General features: G+C 37.8%; 1 protein-coding gene across 5 annotated transcripts in view; it reads left to right on the forward strand.

The window, feature by feature from the left end:
- PPM1A (protein phosphatase, Mg2+/Mn2+ dependent 1A) overlaps positions 1 to 16,485 on the forward strand; it is a 35,466-nt gene that overhangs the window by 10,015 nt on the left and 8,966 nt on the right. For 4 of the 5 annotated variants that reach the window (XM_048308493.1, XM_048308492.1, XM_048308490.1 and 1 more), the window contains 4 exons: positions 4,809 to 5,660; positions 7,390 to 7,507; positions 12,488 to 12,596; positions 15,156 to 15,213. In XM_048308493.1, coding sequence (XP_048164450.1) covers positions 4,827 to 5,660; positions 7,390 to 7,507; positions 12,488 to 12,596; positions 15,156 to 15,213 — 1,119 coding nt within the window. In that variant the 5' untranslated portion in view covers positions 4,809 to 4,826. Of the gene's footprint in view, positions 1 to 4,808; positions 5,661 to 7,389; positions 7,508 to 12,487; positions 12,597 to 15,155; positions 15,214 to 16,485 lie in introns of those variants that run through there. The other variant, XM_048308495.1, reaches the window with a different exon arrangement.

Consider the following 16,485-nt stretch of genomic DNA (forward strand, 5'->3'; position numbering starts at 1 on the left):
ATGCTGCAGTCCTTTGAATTTTGGCACTCTTTGTTATTTGTGTTGATTTTTCTAGGCCCTGTACAGTATTCTTACTTTTCCATCTGCAAACCACAACTTGAGTTTTCTGTGCACTTGCTGGAGAGGCTGTCCTTCAGTTTGACCTCCACAAAATCAGTGCTTCAGAAATCATGGTTAAAATGCACTTGTAGATGCAGAGATGCATCCCCTGCATGTTCATTTCTGTTCACAGGGGTCCATTTTCACATCTAGTTTTCTTCAGATGCCTCTCTGTTTTTAAGAGCCAAAATCCAGAAACTTTGGCTGCAGAAAGCTCTTCTCTTTTAGGACCTAAAACTGATGGAAGTCACTGATACGGAAGTGGTGATCCAAGAATCATCTTAGATTAAAATTGAAGTTTCCTTGGCTGATTGCTGTGCAGTTGTAGCATCAGATGATGTGTGAGAGTCACCATTTCTGAAGAAAATGTTGTACCTCTGATCTTTTTACAAGGCACCACCCTTACAGTACTGTTCAGAATGGTACTTCTCTAAGAAAAAAAAGCAGTGGATGGTGTATGTTTGCCACTAAATTTAATGATTGAAGTGCCTTTTCTCTTACTTTGCCTTTAATAGGAAGAGAGAGAATGTCTGTCTCCTTCAGTACATATGTGCATCACTGAAGCATCCCAAAAGTTGAGGCTTTCAAAGCAGAGGACTGGTTCTGTCTCCTGCCTTGAGACTGCAGTTTTCTGAGATGATTGTAGAAATGTGTGACTGGGTTAAGATAGTAAAATTATGTGGAGAATAAAGGTCATAAAATGAGGTCTCCTGTTAAGAAAGATTACTAAAGACATAAAGAGAGGCTGAGTTAAGCCATGTTCAGGATCTGTTTTATGTATTGCACACATTGCATGCAGTCTGTTCTGGGTCTGTGTTTTTACATAACGAAGTCATGCTGTAATTTGGGCAGTTGCACTGCTATAGGTTAATCAGATTTGCATACAGAGTTATATGCTAACCGAAGGTGTCATTCCAACTCAATCACTGTAGTGCACAAAGCACCTCATCAAAGAATGACAAATGTGCTCATAATTTAGGTAGACACTGGTCTGTGGAAGATGATTCCGTAGATACGGACTCAAAAACAGGTCTAAAAGGTATTTTTAGTAGGAAGGAGGCTTGGCTTTCTTATGTCAGCATTTCTCTGTTTGTGTCCATCCCTTCTTGTAAAACCAAGATATTTTTATTAATAGCTAAGACTTTAAATTCTTCAGGTTTTAACTACACATAAGGGTGTCTTGGTTTGAAAGACAAGTGTCCGCTAAGGAAGGCAGGAGCCTCCCTTGGAATGGAAAATGTAACCCCCTTCTCTCCAAATTATTATAATTTTGAAATTAAGGGGCTTTCAGACAAAGATATAAGAAATAGGAATAGCAGTTCTTTACTAGTATATATAACAAGGCAATAATACAGAAACACTGGCTTAACCTGACAGAGTCAGGATAGGACCTGACACCCTGCCGGGCAGGGTGGTGGCAGTCACAGTCCCATTAAGGGGTGGCTGCACCCTCTTTGAAGTGATAGAAATGGTTCTGTCAAAGCAGTGACCCTGTAGAAGGGTCTGGTGTTCCTCTGAAGGTCCAGTGGTGGTTATGTAGCTCTTGTCCTCTGGGAATCCAGTAGGTAAGGGCTTACTGTGGTGTTCCAAACCTCAGATTATATCCAGGTAGGAATGCTTGTTTCCTCCCCCTGGGCAGAGCATCTCCCAATGGGATGATGTAATTTTATGAGTCATGCAGTAAGGCTTGATGGTCCATTAACAGAAGATACCCTTCCGGAGGGAGTTATCAGGGATGTGTCAGGGAAGAGATAAAGAACACTGCCCCACCTGGTTTTAGCAGCTGGTGATAGAACACATACTTACGGTTACATCTTACATTGTAATATAAGACAAAGGGTATGGGGGGAGAAGTAGCAGGTAGTCTCCAATTCATCAGAATTCAGAGATTGGTCAGTTTTAACTGAAGTTTTTCTGAATGAGAATTGAAATTCTGGAAAAACCTAAATGTCTGGCACATTCATCCTATCTACAAGTAAACGATGCTTTTTTTGCAGATAAAGTGAGGATTTTGTAAACCGGGCCTATTCTCCTACAGGTTTATACTGCTGTTTTGGTGGAAGTCTGGTTAGCTGGAGTGTGGCAGGAGGACAACTGCAGTCTGTTATTGCAGTTTTCAGAGGGTGATCACTTCATGCTGTGGGCTGTGGGCAATTTCTGAGGGAGTTGTTCCATGACCACATTGTGGTTTTCCTTCTGCCCAGCTGTATTCACATCCACGGTGGGCAACTCTTACCCCTGAAGAATCCTGAGTCAACATGTCACATACAAATCTTAGCTTAAAAGACCACCAGCTTTCAGGTTGCCTTCTGGAGAGGGATAAGGCAGTTTGGTATTTAAATGGAGAGTGATTTATTAACTTCGGAGGTGTGCTAGCAGTTCTGTAGTTGTTGTTAGAACTTCACACAAACTGTATGTATTTCTAATTTACATGATAAACTACTGAGCAGGACGAACAGTTTACAAAGCACAACTCTGAATGTTGTGTACATAGTAAGGTGAGAGATTAGAAGAAAAATGGCCCTTTTTAGTTCATGTTTCAACAGTGTTTGTGGTCACTGTAACTGTATCCTGTTCTTAATATTTTTCTGTTTTGTTTTAAACACAGCAATAATGTCAAATACCTCACAAAAATATATTTGCTGGGGAAGTTTCTGCTTTTTGAGCTCTAAATTAAGGTGAAAAAGTTGAATATCTGCCTTCTGTTTAATAATCTCCTCAACAAAAAGAACATTCAGTGTTCAACTCTGCTGCTATCATAGAATGAATAAAAAGTATTATTCAGGAAAATAATTCCCCATATGATTTATAGCAGCATTCTGTAATTATTTTGATCACTCTGACTTCATCAGAGTGGCATGTGAAAATAAAAAAGTCTTAAGTCATATTTTTTTCCTAGCAACTTCAGTAATGTGAACCTCCTACATGTGTTTGGGACACAAGACACACACTGTGCACACTCTGTTTCGTTGGTTAGTTACAGCTTGCTTGGGCATCAATATTTTGTGTTCACTTGAGAAGAGACAGAGCTCCAGAGCTGGGTTTGGGGTGAGAGGAAGCAGAGGTGAATTGCTGCTGCCGTCCCCATACAGCTGAAGTATGTGTTTTGTTTTTGTTAACAAAGCATGTGAGCCAAGGAGTGCATAACCAGTCCCCGTGCCTCACATTTGAATCACTGTTGTGATGAGATCAAATATAAACATTTCTTGACTGTTTATTCTAACACAGATGTTTTAGAAAGGTTGATAGTGGCTGGAAGAGACAGTGTGAAGAGCTTTGTTGGATATATGGTGTCACTAACGGCTGATGCTGTATTGCAATAAAAGCATGTTGTAAAAATGTGATGTTGTCACTTAGAAAACTGGTTAAATACATTCTATGGTCACGTTAAACATTTCTAGAACCCCTGATGTACTGTTTTTCTGCTAGTGCAGCTGTTAGTTGGGGCCTCAGGTAAAGTCTGTTTCTGAGGTGCTTTTCACAGCTAGTTTTTGTCCACAGTCTTCAAATAGAAAAGCTCATAGTTTTGTTCCATTACCTTGTATTGTATAACAGTGATTTGCAGACTCTTTGATGCTTCTCAAGGCATAATTTGCAAGTATGTAAAATGTGTGACCTATTTTGTATGATTTTTTAATAATGAATGCACAAATAAACTGATGTGGATTAGAAGGGTGGGTTGGATGGTTAGGGTGTGAAAACCATGAAGATAAACCAGTCAGTTTACACTGCCTGCAAATATAACTCTTATTCTCTTAAGCATGAATATTTGCTGCATCACATCCCAAGGAGGAGATGAAGGAGGAGAGGGTGTGCAGTGTATGGGTCTGGCTTTAATCTCAATTCACACAGGAATTTACAGTGCTGTGATTTTATTTCCAAACAGATTTCCTCAGACTTGTCAGGGGCAGTTATCTTTTAGTGAGGCATGAATACATGAGGGTTTTAAGTAAATCTGCAGCACAGACATCTGAGAAGCTGCTGTGTAATTTAACCGAAAATTTAAGGATGAGCTTTTACAAGATGGCTGAGCCAAACTAATGGCTTACTGCTGCCTAAAGGGACAGCTGCTCTGTTCCTTTCCAGTCCTGCTCCTAGTTAATCCAGTGTTGTTTTTTCCTTTATGCAGACTCTGGCATCCTCTTGGTCATTCAGATAATTTATCTGTTTAAAAAAACAACAAATAACAACCAAACCCAAAAAACCCTGAAACTCCCTTCCTGAAAGAAAACCTAATCAGTTTGCTTTCATTTCCCCTTGACTACCAGAAAAGCAGTGTTAGCAAGAAATTGTGTCCAGCAGGTAGGGATCTAGGGAATGCCACTGTCCTGGAAACATTGAACTCTTTCATGGCTCAGTAGTTGCAGGGAACATCCATTCAGATGTGTGCCAGTTAACAAGTCCTCTTTGAAAGTGGTTTCTACATAGTTCCATTAGAGGCTTTTGTCAGAACCATGAATGACAATGAATATAAATTTTTCAAGTAAAACAGCTGAAAATACAAAAATATGAAAAGTGCAGTTCAGCTAGTAGTAGTGTCCTTGTTTAAATTAGATGAAAGCAATGCAAATTTGACTGGAGACACAGAAAAACCAGCTTTATAGCTGTGTATTTTGGTCATCTTAACATTACTTGTGCCATTATACAGGATTTTTAAATGAGATGTTTAAGAAATATCGTAATAACCCTTTTGTTTTTTTCCTTTGTAGAACTGAAGGAAAATCATCATGGGAGCATTTTTAGACAAGCCAAAGATGGAGAAGCATAATGCCCAGGGGCAGGGGAATGGGCTGCGTTACGGTCTGAGCAGTATGCAAGGCTGGCGCGTGGAAATGGAGGATGCACACACGGCTGTGATTGGTTTGCCAAATGGACTTGATGGGTGGTCGTTTTTTGCTGTCTATGATGGGCACGCTGGATCACAGGTTGCCAAGTACTGCTGTGAGCATTTATTAGATCACATCACAAGCAACCAGGATTTTAAAGGGCCAGATGGGCCACCATCTGTGGAAAGTGTAAAGAGCGGCATCAGAACAGGTTTTCTGCAAATTGATGAACACATGAGAGTCATCTCCGAGAAGAAGCATGGCGCAGATAGAAGTGGGTCAACAGCTGTGGGTGTCATGATTTCTCCCCAACACACGTACTTCATCAACTGTGGAGACTCGAGAGGTTTGCTCTGTCGAAACAGGAAGGTTCACTTCTTCACACAGGATCACAAACCAAGTAATCCACTGGAGAAGGAGCGTATACAGAATGCAGGTGGCTCCGTAATGATTCAGCGTGTGAATGGCTCCCTTGCTGTTTCAAGGGCACTTGGGGACTTTGATTACAAATGTGTCCATGGGAAAGGTCCCACAGAACAGCTGGTCTCACCTGAGCCTGAAGTTTATGAAATTGAGAGATCAGAAGAAGATGATCAGTTCATCATCCTGGCTTGCGATGGTATCTGGGATGTTATGGGAAATGAAGAGCTGTGTGACTTTGTAAGATCCAGACTTGAAGTCACTGATGACCTTGAGAAAGTTTGCAATGAGATAGTTGACACCTGCTTGTACAAGGTAGCCAGACTTGAGAGAAGGAGTTTACTGTGTTTTCACTATTTGAAGTTTATGAACACGTTAATAATAAGTTTGATTCCAGTCTCTAAGTATCCCATGGTTTATGGTAACTTGACTTTGACAGTGATGACCGTGTTTCCCACAAAAGTGGTGATAGAGGGGGAACAAACACACAACAGAAACAATGTTTATCTGTGTGGTTTGGTTAATTAAGAGTTTATAATCGTGTACAGATACATTGTGATCAGTGGAAAACTAGAAGCTGATGGGAATTTTTGGGCGAGCTAAAGACAATAACTACCCTTTTCTGTTTCATAACATACTTTAGAAAACCTTAACTCCTAAGACTTAATCAGGCTAGAGAGTATTTCCCCTTCCTAATCTTCCCCTGCTTTCTTGGGCACATAGTGGTAACATTGCTGTCACATTTACACCAAGATAAATGTAGAATCAATGAACCTTGACTTCATATTTTGAAGACCTGGCTTCCTACGTTTTTATTTTGGTTTAATTACTGTATTTCTTATTCACTATTGTGTGATACAGCTCTGAAACCAGCTTAAGTAGAAGAAGATGGGCTATTTGGTTTAACGAAACTATGTAACTTTGTCTGCATTAACTTCTACTTTGTAATAATAAGTTGCAATGTGATGCAGTTACTGAGTTTCATAGCTTGATACTTATTTTGAAAAGGCAAAGTGGAAGTCATAGTGTAAAAAAGCCAACTTTTTTCTAAAGAAACAAGACAACATCCTTGCTCTTCCCACATGGCTAACAGGATCATTGTTTCCCATCTGCAAAATTGTAATTGCTTTCCATCACCTTGGCAGATTGATAATGGTTATATTTTTGTTTACTATCTTTGTTGGATAATCCTAAAAACAAATACGTGGAAAGGAACAGTGGCTTGTGGATGCTTTAAGCTTTGCAGGAGCCAACTGTCAGCACCTCCCCATACACACATATACTCTTGTTTTGCCCACTGGTTTGTTCTTGATCTCGCTGACATCAGTGGATTTAATTAGTGTTAAAATTTAAGCCTATGGATGCATGTTTGTAGGCCAAAGCACAGGAGTATTGAAAGTAGACCAAACAGTTACTCTGCATAAGCAGAATGTGTTTGTATTTTAACATATCCAGGTATTGGGGTTCTCTTTAGTTGGAGTTTTAAATGTTAACATTTTTTGCATAGACTTGGGTACTTTACAACTGGTCTTCTAACAAATTCTCTCACTTGTAACTTTTCTTGTTTTAAATGAAAAGGGGAAGAAAAAAACTAATAGCTGTGATTTTAGGTGGAAGCACTGTCTGAATTCAGCACCTTCCTGCTTAGTGCTTTTAAGCAGTGATGGTTTTGTTCACCCATTCAGCTGTTTTCCCAAAATGATTGGATGGTGCTTAAAACAAGATGGAACATAACTTTGTAATTATACATCACTCTTTACTAATGTCAGTTTTTAGAAGACAATGGACTGTCTGTGACTGGCTCTATGTAGTCTTCACACCATAAAAGAGGAAAAAACAGAGACTTAAGAATTGTACTGAATGAATGGGCCTGGAATTCTGTAAGGGGTACAGGGAGATTAGTTCTAATGATAATATTAATCCATAATAGTGAAAGTTGGATTCTGATGCCATATGATTTGTGAATTTCTGTGTTTAAAATGCTTTGATGTGTGTTTAGCCTGGTATATATACATTTCTCAAATAATTTTTTCTTTTCCACCAGGGAAGTCGAGACAACATGAGTGTGATATTGATCTGTTTTCCGAATGCACCAAAGGTATCACCAGAGGCGGTGAAAAGAGAGGCAGAGTTGGACAAGTACCTGGAAAGCAGAGTAGAAGGTGGATCATTTAAAAAAAAATAAGTAACTTTGTTTCTAAACAGACCCCTGGCCCCTTTCCCCTTCCAACAACTAAACCCTTAACACATACAGGCTTTTTAATAGATCTTCAAGTGCCATTGGCTATCCTGTGTACCTCTGAAAAAGGCACTCATATATGTCCTGAAAAAGTTCTGCTATGAAAGTGCAGCAGCCTGTAGCCTTGAAAATTATTCAGGATGGCAGAGGATTCATTTGTGCTCAGTGTTCTTCCTGAGTCTGTTGACAGCACTAACTTCAGACCAGTGAATCCTGGTTCCTGTCACATGGAGTTAAATGAAATAATCAGAATATCTTGCAAAGTGTCTGTGAAGATGGTAATTTGAGTGCCATTTTTCCTTATAGTTAAGTACAAATCAGTTAGCTGTAATATTTTATTATCCAGTAATAGTAGGATTACAACTTGATTACTGTAATCTTTAAGCACCTGCTTACATATTTACTTATTTGAAAGTATGTCAGAAATTTGTCAAAGCTAATCTTTAAGCATTCATGACAAACGAAAGCTGGGAACTCATCTCTTACTCTGATAGTAACTTAAAATTTTTTCTTTAAATTTGTATTTCAGGAGTTCTTAAACTTTAAATTGAAACTGCAAGTCTGGGGCTTTTTGGATCACATAAAAAGGATATTTCAAATCAATTTGATTCAAATAATTTCTGATTAAAACTGAATTTATAGTGCCTTTTGATATTTAAAACCAACTACAGCTTGGAGTTTGTTTCTGAAATCTAAGACCTGCTGTATGCATTATTTGCATAGGTTAAGTCTATTTTTGAAGTGGACTCCTATATGTTACAAGTCTAGTTATGTGTGTGTATACTTCCAAGAATCCTTAATAGCACACAGGGCACGATAGGCAGAGTTCTCCACAAATATGGTAGCAGTGATTAGTAAGTCAGAGGAGTACATTATGCACTTTTTTCTTCCTTAACTTGCATGAAGGTAACACAGTGCAGCTCCAGAAATTTCACAGAGAACTTGCCTACAGGGGAATTGTGGGCTCAGACAAATTCATGTGCACTTTTTAAAGCACTTACAACCTGTATAGGTGCTCTTTCAGAAAGTACCACGTTTTTCCAGGGCCTCGTTCACCAGGTCTTGACAAACTGCATCTGTTCTGCCCCTGAACAAATGCCCAGGCAGACATTTCTGTGTTTTAATCTCAACACTTGCCTGAGAGGAGAGGTTGGTGCACAGTCAGTGCTGGTGTGAATCTCCCTGACAGCGTGGCAGGAATATCCTAGTGCAGTCACACTGCAGGAGGGAAGTGTCAGATGGCTCCCTCCGTGCAGAGCGGGGAGCAGGTTTGCACCAGGCGTGTGAGTGCCCACCCACAGATTTGGTGAAGAACAAGTGTGCTGTACATTCACACATTGATTCACAGCGTGGTAACTCTCCTTATCTGGGCAAGTACTGCCTTCTTATCTTAGATATTTTGTCTGAGTTCAGACAAACCTGTGACCTAGAATATGAAAATACGATGAAGCCAAGGCTGTGTGTTCAGCTGGCCTCATTGTACCCCAGGAATATTACAGGGAGGAAAGCTGGCATTTTTGTACAGCTGCTTAATTTTATAAAGGAAGAGCCTAAACACTGGACCTGCTTGTGATTATGGTACATACAAGGAATTTGGCTGCTGGTACTTTGCTCATTCCTGCAATTTCCTATTTGTATAAATGCAAAGTGTGATAATTGCATAGAGGCAGAAGGATTCCATATGTAGTTATAAAGCACTTTAATACTAATTTAATGGGATGATGTCTGAACAACTTGAGGAAATATATTGTACTTTCCCTCAAGGGTCTTTGCTTAATTTTTAGAGTTATCCTCAATCTTTTGTCTATTGTTGCACAAAAATATTATTTAAATTAATGAATATGTAGTAAACACTACTCAACCCAGCAGTGATTTGTATCAGCTGTTTGCAGCATTTGGCCTTTTAGGACTTACACATGAGGGAAGTTGAAAGGCCTGAACTAAAGCAGAATTTCAAGAACAGGAATTGATAACTTTGTTACATTTAACTTAATTCCTGTGCCAGTGCATTGTTTCTGAAGTAAATGGTTAATGCCTTATTGACTAGTAGGGTAGGACTGCTGCAGCATCAGCATACACTACAGTGAATAATCTTGCTCTTATCTTAGGATACTATAAGAGTGGCAGTGCTTAACTTTAAAAGCCTGATTTTTGGCTGAAGGAACTAAAAAAATATAAAGAGTACTTTTAGAATGATCTTACTAATCTGTAATATCAATTTAAATTTAAAACTCATTAAAATGGAAACTTGGGCAAAATGCATATGTATTTTTATGCACTTCAGTACTTGGTGAAGTCCAACAAGTAATGAGAGTCGATACTTTCTAATGTGCATTTTTTTTTCTGGTTGTATTTTTATCCCCTCGGCCCAGAATATACCTTTATACTGTTAAAAGGTAGTGCAAATTATAAGACTGAATAGGATTTAATAACGATGGTCATCTTGAAAAAGGAGAGATGATTCGGATTTTAAAAATGTAGAAACTTTTCTACTTATCATGTCACTTAAGACTCCCCTGATGTGTTTGTGGTCCAGATTCATAGCTGCAACAAATAATGGAAGAAGCAGCAAGTGTGGAGAACCATCCTTGTGCCATTACTTGCAATAAATCAGTGTTACTCCTAAAGTATCATGTGAACTTCATGGTAGAAGTAATCAGTCATTCCAAAATGTGTTGCTATTATTTGCACTAATATGTGTTATTGATGTGTTGACTCTAAAAAGAAACTTGTCTAAGCTTTTTTTTTCTGTTCTCATTTTTTTTTACATAGAACCATTCCGTAATAGTTAATCCCTGCAATATTTATACTGATGTAGAGATAAATAACTTTGAGTTAGCTGTTTTATGTTCCTTCCCTAATTTTCACAAAAACAAAGTTCTGGCTTTTTCTTAAACTTTGTATGGAATTCCCATTTTTGAATCCTTTATTTTAGGGTTGTAAGTACATTTTTCCAATACTTAATGCCATGAAAATGTGTAGAAGGTTTAAAAGTAAATTAAAGATTGGGGGGAGGGTTGAAGGTGTATTGAAACAAGATAATTGCAATAAATTAAACACAGCTAGCAGACCGACTCCATTTGTTGTGTCTTCAGTGTTCATTCAGTCTGTATCTATAGTTTTATCAAAATATAAATGTATTCATTTAGTGGAGACTGTATGTTAAATGTACTGCAGTTACAGGTTGTGAAACTGTGTAGTATAGGTCAACTATAAATTCCTTATTTTTGTACAGCAGAACTTTAGCACTAGCATAATGTAGCATATTCTAGATGTTCAAAATTGCACAATAAAGGAACTTGGCAAACCAAATCTGAGATCTTGGCTTCTTATTCAGATTTAAGATTCATAGATTATTTCTTTGCTAAATGTTAGATGGTAAAATGAACTTTGGCTGTAGATTTTGAGGAAATGGCAAGTTTTTGAGGTGTCTCTGGTGTGCGGTGTCATGTATTTAAAATTTAGGTTTTGAAGTAAACAGCTTAAAGCTTTGTGCTGCAGAATTTGATGCTGGTTGAGGACTAGGCAGTGTTTCCACTATACCTTGCAAATAATTTACACAGCCTGACTACAAAACAGAGCTGATGGTTTTTGTAAACACACGCAGCCCTGAAAAACCATTACATACACAAAAATAATTCACAATTGTTGGTTTTTAGGGGTTTTTAGGGTCTCTTTTTTTTAACTAAAAAGGACTGGATACATGTTGGTTTAAAAAGCTTTCAATGTGCCTTATCTCACAAATTATAAAATGGACACTTGGTATGTTCTTCTGGAATTTAGGACAAAATCTGAATACTTGAGTGTTTTTCAAAAGTGGTACTGATGAATTCCAACTACTTTCAAACTGTGTAAAGGCTTTATTACATGAAGAATAGTGTGCATGTACATACATGCTTGTATAGATGTGCACATATGTACACATTATTGTATGCATGTTGCAGTATTCATTTGAAGATGAACAGCACCAGGTCTTAATAATTCATGTGTTTTGTAATTTCTGAGAGCTCATGTTTACAGAGAAATCAATGAGATGCAGTTTTTTAAATGTTCTTGTTCTTTAGACTTCGTAAAATCCCTATTTAAAGAGTGACTCTTCAGGGGCGGTATGGTCTGAAATGTCTTGAATTCCAATAAAATTGTGTGCTTTTGACTTGAGGAGAAAAGTGAAAAAAGCAAACACAAAAAAGCCCCAAACCAACCCGGCCTAAGAATAAAGTTAAAGAATTAATGTCTTGACAAACGTGGCTATGGCTACAGCACAGATTCTCTTCACCCAGCAGCTGGAGTGGATCAGCTTTAAGTTTCTGCCCTGTATTTAAATATCTCCTGAGTTGAGGGTGAAACTGTCAATTAGATGATGTCCCTGGCTTTTAATTTATGTGTAATAGTTCTTAAAATTTGCATGTTGCTATAATGCAGTGAGGTACAAGTATTGGTTAATACACATGCAGCCATGGGAATTACTTTTGACATGTCGAACCTTTTATTTCTTGAAAATATTTTGTTTTCTGTGATGACAATAATATTTAATCATGTGTTGCAGCAATAAAGCTGATGTTAGTATCTGTCCCGTGCCTTGGGCATATACTGGGAAGATATTACATCTTCAATCTAATGTATAGCAGGAAAGCTATTAAAGATTTCTTTTCCCACTGTTATTAGGTAGCTGTGTATTTCTAAAACCAAGTCAGCGTGTTAACAGCAGTAAATCTGTGTCAAATCTGTTACAGGTTTTTCCTTATGGAACCAAAGTTATCAATTACCATGTTGAGTACGGTCTGTTGCTTTTAATTTTAATTTTTTTTTAATGTTAAGCTGCCTTTTTTATAAAACTGAGTGTTTCAATCTTTTTGATTTAAATTTGGACTGCACTTACAAAAAAAGTACTTCTGATTCCCAGAGATCATAAAGAAGCAGGGTGAAGGAGTGCCAGACTTAGTCCACGTGATGCGTACGTTAGCAACTGAGAGCATCCCAAACCTCCCGCCGGGGGGGGAGTTGGCAAGCAAGTGAGTTCACATCAGTGTACATGTGGGGTTTGATTTAAACTGCATCTTAACTGCAAGGCCACTCTTAAAAGTGGGGGGGCAGGGAGGGAGGAAGGGCACAAGACAAAAGGTGATGATCTGTTCTCCAATTTTTATTACTCAGTTGTTTTGGATGAAAAGGACAAGCCTAAGAATGGAGTTGACAATGAATCACTGCGAAAATTAAATGTCAAACTGTAGTTTTGGGAAGGAATGAGGGGTTTTTAAGGGTGGCCTGAGTGTCTGTTTTTTGTAATTAACTGGGGGTTTCGGGGAGGATGTTCACATTTGAATATGTGAAAATAATGCCCTGACTTTATTACTTGGATATGTTATACACTTCCACAAGAAGTGATATGCAGAAAATGTTTTGCTTGGCAGCTTTCTTTTCTTGTCTGTAGCCATGTTGTAATTGCTTAAAAATTTGCTTTTGTTTCTCTCTGCTTGTGACAAATCTGAAAGCAAGATAGAAGTCTATCAAAAAAGAAAAGTGGGAAGTTAAATTTGTAGCTTTATATAGCTGGCTTTGTTCTTGAAGAGTTCAGTGGTGATGCTCTGTGGTTTCTCAAATGTTCAGTCTTTGAGGAAGCAACATGCTTAGCTTTTTTGCACCCCAAACTGAGTCCTTTGTGGTTCAAAAGATTCTTCATGAGCCTATGCCATGTTAAAATGGATTGGCCACATATGATACAGAGTATTTTTAACCTTTCAGAGTATGATTTTTATATTTTACACCAAAACATCTGGACTTTAAGCATGTAATTGAATAAATTATAAAGTGATAACTGTAAAGATGGCTTCTACAAGACAGTATTGTTCCTATAGGAACTGTTTGACTAGGAAAAGAAGAGATGGCAATTTAATGTACAATAGCATCTATTTAGGATGGGTTGCTGTAGTGTTGAAGTACGAGTGAGTCAGTTACTCATGAAATGCAGCATACAAACTGATTTTTCTTAATCACCTTTGGCTAGCAGTATCATCACGGTTGTGAAGAAATGCGGAAGTGACTGATTTCAGTGGGATTTTGTGTCTTAGTGATGCTAGTTTGAATAGGGACTTAGAGTAATACTGATTTAATTGGATGTTAGTATAACTTAAAGTACTATTGCCAATTTGGAAGGAAAATAATGCTTTCCAAGAAACTTGCCTGTATTTAGAATCAAAGAAACCTATTTCTTGAAAGATATGGGAAACTTTCCAATCCACGTATGCAATGTACTTTATGTGTAATTGCTTGATTTTATTGCTTTAAATCCATCCTCTTCTTTCATGCCCTATAATCATTCACTAGAGTCACTATGATGTTTATACGTGGTAGTTCCTGACTTTTCAGTGTTGCAGGATGATTACAAAGCTTGTCATCTGCTTTTTTTCTTCTCTTGCACTCCTTTGTGATTGCTCTGCATGCATTCATCAGCGGTTTAAAGGTTGTTCTTTGAAGTTTGTTTTGTATCACAGTCTGCTACTTTGTCATACTTGATTCTGCAGAAGGGGATCTGAAAGAAAGTTGCATTTAAAGTCCAGTCTGTAATTCCTGTTTTTTTTACTCCCCTCTTTCCTTCCTGTTCTCCCTCCAAAGTTTTTTCCTTGTATACTGGGAAAGGCAATGGCAGCTTCTTCCTTCAGCCTCACATTGGGCTGTGGTTTTTGGTTTTTTTATTATCAGTTTTCAAGTTTTTTTGACTCTCAGTTTTTTCACTCTGTGTTAGAATAATTAAATAAAAATCATGTTGGTCATTTGCATGTTGATTGCAAATTTTGTATTAATATTTTATCAATCTATTTCTTATAAATTTTCTATCAGTATTAGAAAAGTCAAGAGTCCCAGAGATGAAAGTTAATTTCAAGCTGTCTTAAATATGCTAAGCATGGGGTTTTTTAAAAGGAGGTAACTGTCAAAATGCTTGAATTAATATTTTGATTTTTTTTTACCAGACAAAATTTATCTCAGTCTGAAGATACAGTACACAAAACTGCAATTTGCATTTTAATCTTTTTATTTTGAGAAAAATTGCAGGATAGTATTGGACATGTCATTGTAGAAGAGTACTGTTCTAGAACTAATTTTTTCATGTTTGTGCATGAAAAGTCCATTTTAAGATGTAACACTAACAAAAATGTACTTCAGAATGTAATTTTTGTGTGTCCAGAGAATAACACAGCACTGTTCCCCTATGGAAGTGCCATAATACATAAGGCACTACTGCAGTGTTTTTTGGGCACACAAATGACCAGGACATTCAGTGTTCACTGAGCTTTCTGCTGCCCTTTTTCCAAGTGAAGACCTGACTGTCAGGTTGTGCCCTTCTCTTGCTGAACTCTGAGGGATACTGAGCCTTGTTTGTCTTGAGCCTAAAGGTTTTAAAGGATATGGAATGTTTAAGAACACTTTGTGCTAACTTCCGGTAAATATGGTTCTGTAAATTTGGAATCTTCTAAGGTTTGCATTTTAAATTAAAATTAGGAATTTGACTTGGAAAAAAAAGAAGAACACAGCCTTAAAGTCTTGTGGTTTTTTTTTTCTTTTTTTTGCTCTAGACGGAGTGTGATTGAAGCCGTGTATAACAGACTGAACCCCTACAGGAATGATGATGCTGTAAGTATCCTTTCTCTTACATTATCTTTCCTCCCACCCCAATTATTTTATCTGGTTTTTAAAGAAAGGTACTGCTAGTTCTTGTTAAAAACCCCTTCCCCCAAGAAAGGAATAACACTGTTGTGCTCTTTGGATTGTGTTTTGTAATTGTTTTCTGCTGCCTTCTGCTGATCATAATCTCGAAACTCCAGTAGGGTTGATTAATTTGTCCTCTGGAATTTCATTATTTCAATCCTGCTTGGGTTTTCAAGTGCTGCCAAATGGTGGAAAGAGTCATGGGGTTGTTTTCTCCTTTATAGGAGACATTTTTTCCTAAACATCAAGAAGAAAAATGTGATATCTAAAGGTTAAAGAGGTGGGTTAAGAATATATTAGTTTACCAAATGGACAGTGTAAATACTTTTATTCTTAAACATAAAGCATCTTACAGCAAGTGAACAGTTTGGGTTCTGATATGTCAGTGATGAGAGAGGACAAATAAATCCACTGTCAGTATGGGGGGAAGAACAACCAAACAGTGAACATGATTCCAGTGGCAGTTTGATCACCAGAAACAGCATTCTGTCACTGAAAGTGCAGCATGTCATAGAGCAGTTAAACTGATCCTTTAACTATCAGCAGAAATTACTTACCTGCCTGGATGTGACATGGCTGAAATGCAGCCAGACATACATAAAGATTGTGCATTGGCTTTACAACTGTGCACTAGTTTATTTGGCAGCCCTCATTCTATTTTTAGCATAACAATTCCTAAATAGGGGCTGGAAGAGGATGCTTTACCTCCAAAATACATTCTGTAGTATGTTGCTGTTCTACAAATGTACAGTACACAAACTTTGCAGTCATGTTGGTGACTGGAATACAGAAATTTGCATATGGAATAGTTGGCAAGCAGCTCCCGCATTTTTACTCATGCTGCTTTTACTCTTCATTCTTGAAACAACCATTTTGCTCTTTCATATAATTGCTCTCCTTTGCTACTTCTGGTCTTGAAGGAAAAGCTGGAGGTGGTACTTTTGCAAAGGGCAGTTTCAGTTTGTGGTTTTTTACTACACCTCCGTGCCAACTGTTCCTCTCTGGTTTGTTACGGATTCTGTGGGCAAGTTTGAATGAAGGGTGCAGAACTTCAGTGCTAAGAAATTATCATGTATGGCATTGCTAGAGACTTAATTAGCCTCTTTCCTCTCAAGAGAGTCACTAAGGCAGTGCTTTTGAAGAGAAATAATATTTCTACCTCCTGCAGTCTCAGTAATGATGGGGAGATGCAGCTGT

The sequence above is a fragment of the Corvus hawaiiensis genome, chromosome 6, assembly GCF_020740725.1.
Source record: "Corvus hawaiiensis isolate bCorHaw1 chromosome 6, bCorHaw1.pri.cur, whole genome shotgun sequence".
In the NCBI taxonomy this organism is placed as follows: Eukaryota; Metazoa; Chordata; class Aves; order Passeriformes; family Corvidae; genus Corvus; species Corvus hawaiiensis.